At 62.3% G+C, this 520-nt stretch overlaps 1 protein-coding gene across 1 annotated transcript in view; it reads right to left on the bottom strand.

Moving 5' to 3' along the window:
* Positions 1-428: 428 nt before the first annotated feature.
* LOC118451907 (brevican core protein-like) overlaps positions 429-520 on the bottom strand; it is a 13,171-nt gene continuing 13,079 nt past the window's right edge. Inside the window, 1 exon segment of the mRNA XM_035890668.1 lies at positions 429-454. Within this exon segment, the coding sequence (XP_035746561.1) occupies positions 429-454 (26 nt within the window).

Genomic DNA, 520 nt, shown 5'->3' with positions numbered 1-520 from the left:
AAAGCCCCCCCTGCACCCCAGGATGGGTGCTGAGCTGCAGCACAGCTTGGATGTCCCCGTGTCACACGCACACCCCCCCCAGCAAGGTGTCACAGGATGAGGACCCTTGGGCTGGAGATGGGAGAAAGTGACAGGCGGTGACGCTGGCACGGCGGTGCCATCACCTGCCCATGGTCCCCGTCCCCCTGCCCTTGATTTTGACTCTGTTGTGACTCCAGGAACAACATTTTGGGTGGCTGTTGGTTCCTCTCGGGGGGGGGGGATATTTATTTATTAGGATTTCTTTGTACAGGTATAAACCAAAAAAGGAGGCGGACACCCAACAGTGAGGTTTGGTGCCACGCTGGGGTCCGCGCTGGCGTCCCGGCGCCATCCCCATCCACACCGGCTCCAGCGCCCGGGGAAGGTGGTGGCTTCTGGGGACTCGCTCAGTCATCGGGGGGCTGCGCCAGGCCTGGGGGTGGGACAAGAAGCCCCAGGTGAAGGGAAAGCCCCAAAGGCAGAGCTGGGGGGGGTTGGG

This window comes from Egretta garzetta, unplaced genomic scaffold (assembly GCF_000687185.1).
Source record: "Egretta garzetta isolate BGI_Z169 unplaced genomic scaffold, ASM68718v1 scaffold703, whole genome shotgun sequence".
NCBI classification, from domain to species: Eukaryota; Metazoa; Chordata; class Aves; order Pelecaniformes; family Ardeidae; genus Egretta; species Egretta garzetta.
This window is presented reverse-complemented; position numbering and strand designations above follow the sequence as displayed.